This window comes from Lepisosteus platostomus, chromosome 3 (genome assembly GCF_059453375.1).
Source record: "Lepisosteus platostomus isolate fLepPlt1 chromosome 3, fLepPlt1.hap1, whole genome shotgun sequence".
NCBI classification, from domain to species: domain Eukaryota; kingdom Metazoa; phylum Chordata; class Actinopteri; order Semionotiformes; family Lepisosteidae; genus Lepisosteus; species Lepisosteus platostomus.
Genome location: NC_142613.1, coordinates 6,632,162 through 6,636,712, shown reverse-complemented (window position 1 = coordinate 6,636,712; position 4,551 = coordinate 6,632,162). Strand labels below are relative to the sequence as shown.

Below are 4,551 nucleotides of genomic sequence, written 5' to 3'. Positions count from 1 at the left end.
ATCAGCGGAGGAAGAACAGCCGCAGGTGGGAATGACACAGTAGCAGACACACCCACGATTTCTGCCTCCTCCAGAGGGCTAATATCTTACATTTCAGGCACCGTGCTCAAACGAGGGTGGTTCTGAAAACGGAAGTCAGAACTGGATTGATAATAATTGATTTGCCAATTCAGTCGGTTTAAAAAACTTACAAATATTTTCAAAATAGAAAGCTGAAATCAATTAACGTGTGGTTAAGCATAAATCCAACACTGGTCCTGCAGTCCTACAGACTCTTCAATCTGTGTACCTGTGTGTAGGTATTTAATAGCCTAACATTTCCTTATGACTTGTAACAAGTTATATACAGTATATAGCATTATATTTTAGAAGTAATAAGAACAAATATGGCACATGGTCTGATCTACTCAATCCTTTGTCATTATGCAGTGAAGCTGTAGAAAGCCATAATTTTAGTTTAGAAATATTTTGAATAAAATGCTCCAACACAAGGCACCAAAGGTAATACCAATTGCATTTCTGTAGACAGAGTGAAAGAAAAAAGTTTTCCCACCAAAGCAAATTGATGCTTTTCAAGTAATGTAGTATTGTACTGTAGTCCTCACATAAAATTATTTTTCCAAATAATACTAATTGCCATTGATAAGCAAAAGTTTCGTATTGCTTTACTTTTCTGCTGCATTTAATCCGTCCTGTGCATGAAATTCCCGTTAATGTAAACGGTGATTTTTGTCAAATCTGAACATTTCAAACGCATATATTAACAGGCGTATTCACAATACTTTTATTTTCCCCAAGCCTACCTGCCAGCGCCAATGGAAACCTGATTTAGAAATAATAATATTACACATGGGGAAATTGTCTTCGTGTCGTTTAATTGTTCATGAACAAACTGTACAGGTGCAAGAATTATTAGTCGTTAAGTCGTTTAACGACTGATTGTGAGGCAGAACATGTCTAGTGCATACAATATGTTACAGTTTCACTACATAATTTTTTAAAAAATGCTGTCATTTTGAAATATTTCATGTTTCACGTATCCTAACATTTGCTACGGCTACGCGCATTCACTGTTAATCAGTGCAAATTTCTCTTTTTATTATTTGCGAAGTGCAGCTTAATATGGTTTAATTTCTGCGAGGATGCCCAGTTCGTTTTTTTAAATGCGGTGAGTGAAAAAGCGTAAAGATCACGATAAAACACTGAAATCCGTTAAAATATTTAAAAACGTAACGATTGCCCACAAACAATCATAAAAGTCCTATGTGTATTTTTTACTATAAAACTAAAATTCGTTCAAACATTTTAAAAACGTAACGATTGCCTACAATCATAAATATCCTATGCATATTTTACATACAGACCTAACATCCGTGAAAATCTTTTAAAAAACTTTATAGCAATTGTCTATAAATAATAATAAAGGTTCAATGCATATTTTCTACATATGAAACTCAATTAACATATGAAATTGAAAAGTACTGTAGATGTCATCACTGCGCAAGGATAGACTATCCGAAATAAAAACACCGTAGTGATTTATCAGGTAAAAAAAAAAAGTGTGAACTGAGCAGATCTGTTTCTGTCATTAGCTCCGGCCCAGCCAATGATATTCTCCCTATGAGTCACCTTCCAATGAGAAGGAACGACAACGTCTGCGATTAGTCCTGTATAAATCGAGGAGGCGCAAAGGAAAGAGCTGCAGAACGGTTTTAAGATCCTATTGATCATAGAACAAAATCTGTTTATTGCTGTGGGACCAAGCTGCTGCGTGGCTGACAGAATGTCTGCTTCTGTTAAACCGTTAACGTCGTTTCTTATTCAAGACATTTTGGCCTTTAAGGAAGAGTCACGCTTGAGCACCCCAAGGTACGCCTGTGCCAAAGAACCGAGGGAACGCGATAAAAGCCCCGACAGCATCTCGGCAGGTCGGGACACACGGTGCGCCACTGGCGAAAGGGCTTTTGCGTGTGCAGATTCCACAAACGAAGACATTCAGGAGTCTTTCAGCCATGCTCGTGAGACTGGCTCACACGACACAAACACCTCGACGGACTTGAAGGCTGTGGGAAACGGTGAGGAAACTCCACAGTCTTCTGCAAACTTCCGAACGGAAGATCTAAACGGGTTACAAATTCATCTTCGTGGGGAAGGAAGGGGAAATAAGTTTTAAATCTCGGGTGATGGGAGAAGGATTTGCGCAGAACCATTCTAGACAGTTTGCATTACATTTCTAAAGGCGCAATTTGACGTTTTTATTGTAAAAGTTGTTGTGAATGCCAGGGTGTAAAATAATCGATAAACTAGAATATCGGTCCGTTGGGCTACCTGAAATCTGCGCTCTTACAATGTAGCTAGTAAACGACAGGAAACATCTGTTAAATCTAGTCAGTCCTGATCAATGACAGACATTTTTAAAAAATAACAATTTAAGGACTGTCATTATCCCATTAATTTCACTGTATGTTGTAATAACCTAAATGAAAACAAAAAAACAATGCATTATCATTACCCTTAAGTTATAACCTTAAATGGCCTTGGGATGATATAGCCTTTCATAAAAATAAAGTCTGTAATCTGTGTTGCCTTTCTTATAGGAAATCGAACATTGTTGGCATGATTTGTTGTAACCGAAAAACAGCTGAACAAATGATTTTGTCCCCGCAGACCGCAACGAAAGACCGCCTTGTGGCAGTTCCCCGGAGTGTGGCCGCGGCCGGTCCGCGGACAGTCGGAGCTCAGGCGGTAAGCAGAAGCGCTCCCGGGCGGCGTTCACGCACTTGCAGGTGCTGGAGCTGGAAAAGAAATTCAGCCACCAGAAGTACCTGTCGGCCCCGGAGAGGGCGCACCTGGCCCACAGCCTGCGGCTCACGGAGACACAGGTCAAAATCTGGTTTCAAAACAGGAGATACAAAACCAAACGGAAACAGCTGGCTACCGAATATGGCAAAGACCCCTTTAAAAGAGCCACTGGACTGCCTTGCGTGGGCACGGAGGAGGACTTGATAAGAGCGTCACTGTTCGCGACCATGTACAAGACTTACCACGATCAACAGCCCTGCCTTTATGGGCTAAACGTATGGAACTCTGCTGTGTGGTGAAACCCCGAAACGGGCCCTCAATAATTTATATTTTTTCAGTTATGCTGTTTTCTATATTATATATGTGATACAAAATAAAAACATGTACATATTATTTCTTTTTTATAATAAACCTTTTTTCACCTATTGGTTCATTGCTTATAGCTTTTCTCTTTTTGGACTTGGGGGGGGCGAGGTTGGTTATGAAGTCGTTAAAGTAAATCTCATATAAATTAAGTATTCAAATTCTGCCCTGAAATACTAAATTTAGCACTCCTTTCCTCCTAACACGTATTCTGTTAAATCCAAGCACACTTCTGTTTGCATTTTGTTCTATTTAAATGACAATTACACATTTTCCTTTAGCCTTTATGCTTAATACCAGTAAATTAAATGAGTAATAACATTCACATATGCCTAATATGTACACAACACCAACGATCATAATGCACTATTAAGAAAACCATAATTAGAAAAATGCATAATTAAACTTCACGCTACTGTACATATGCAGTATAGCAATATGATTCTTGTATGTTTTACTGCTGTAAACACACATCAACTCTGATATGTGTTGAGAATATTGCTCAATATATATTATATAGTGACATTCATATAAGTCGTATTGCATTAATTTAAATCTTCTGACGTCAATCCTTTCATTCTGAAGACAGTATGTAACTATTCTACATCGATGTGTAATTGTATTAATTTTTATTTATTCAGTACATAACATTTAAATCAAATAAAATCTTTCCAACAGTAGCTGTTTTCTGTGTGACTTATGTGGGTCAGGCTTTTCATGTGGAGAAATCCTGCAACACATTTCAATGTGTCTCTCATGATGGAGACTCCTGCTGGATTAAATCTGAGATTGTGGCAATAGAAACAAGCTCTTCAGTTCGTGGGCTAACAATGATCGCAACTGTATTCAAATTCTGCTGAAATGCACAAACTGGCACCAGTACACTGGATACAGACAGGGAGTCAAGTAAAAACATGGGGGCCTTTTCAAATCCTGTAGTTTGAGTTATTAAGATAAAGATCAAGGTACCTGTATTGCAGGTTTATCATTTACTCTGGGTGAGGTGGTGGTGCCTTGTATCTCAAGAACCCCTACATACATCATAGTATTATCATTTTGTCGATAGCTTGAAAATATCAGAACAAACCAATCCACAAGAAACTATTGCAACCTGTTCAGGCTGTCAGGGGCAGGATGTTTCATTCAGTATGTACTGTATGTTAAATTTTGTGCATATAGATAGAAAGAAGACGAAGAGGAAAGTTTATACGACTCGTATTTTACATGATCTAGTTTCTCGCTGAATATTATAGCCAGAACAAGGTGCTTAGATGAACACATTTATGTACTTTGCATCCAATTTCATTAGTGATGTGATTTTAAACTTTCCTCAAATGCTGGTGTTGCCTCTTCATTTTGTGCTTTTCTGGACAATTCTGGGATCTC

At 38.2% G+C, this 4,551-nt stretch overlaps 1 protein-coding gene across 1 annotated transcript; it reads left to right on the top strand.

The window, feature by feature from the left end:
* Nucleotides 1-1,666: 1,666 nt before the first annotated feature.
* Nucleotides 1,667-3,845, top strand: nkx3-1 (NK3 homeobox 1). The gene is made up of 2 exons (XM_088624138.1): nucleotides 1,667-2,075; nucleotides 2,668-3,845. The coding sequence occupies exons 1-2, from the start codon at nucleotides 1,784-1,786 to the stop codon at nucleotides 3,099-3,101; spliced, it is 726 nt and encodes a 241-aa protein (XP_088480264.1). The 5' UTR covers nucleotides 1,667-1,783; the 3' UTR covers nucleotides 3,102-3,845.
* Nucleotides 3,846-4,551: the final 706 nt, after the last annotated feature.

Excerpts from the sequence above, each read along its gene's own strand:
- nkx3-1 (XM_088624138.1), top strand. The coding sequence starts at position 1,784 with ATGTCTGCTTCTGTTAAACCGTTAACGTCGTTTCTTATTCAAGACATT. Across the intron at positions 2,076-2,667 it reads CTTGAAGGCTGTGGGAAACG|ACCGCAACGAAAGACCGCCT; the intron begins GTGAGGAAACTC and ends TTGTCCCCGCAG.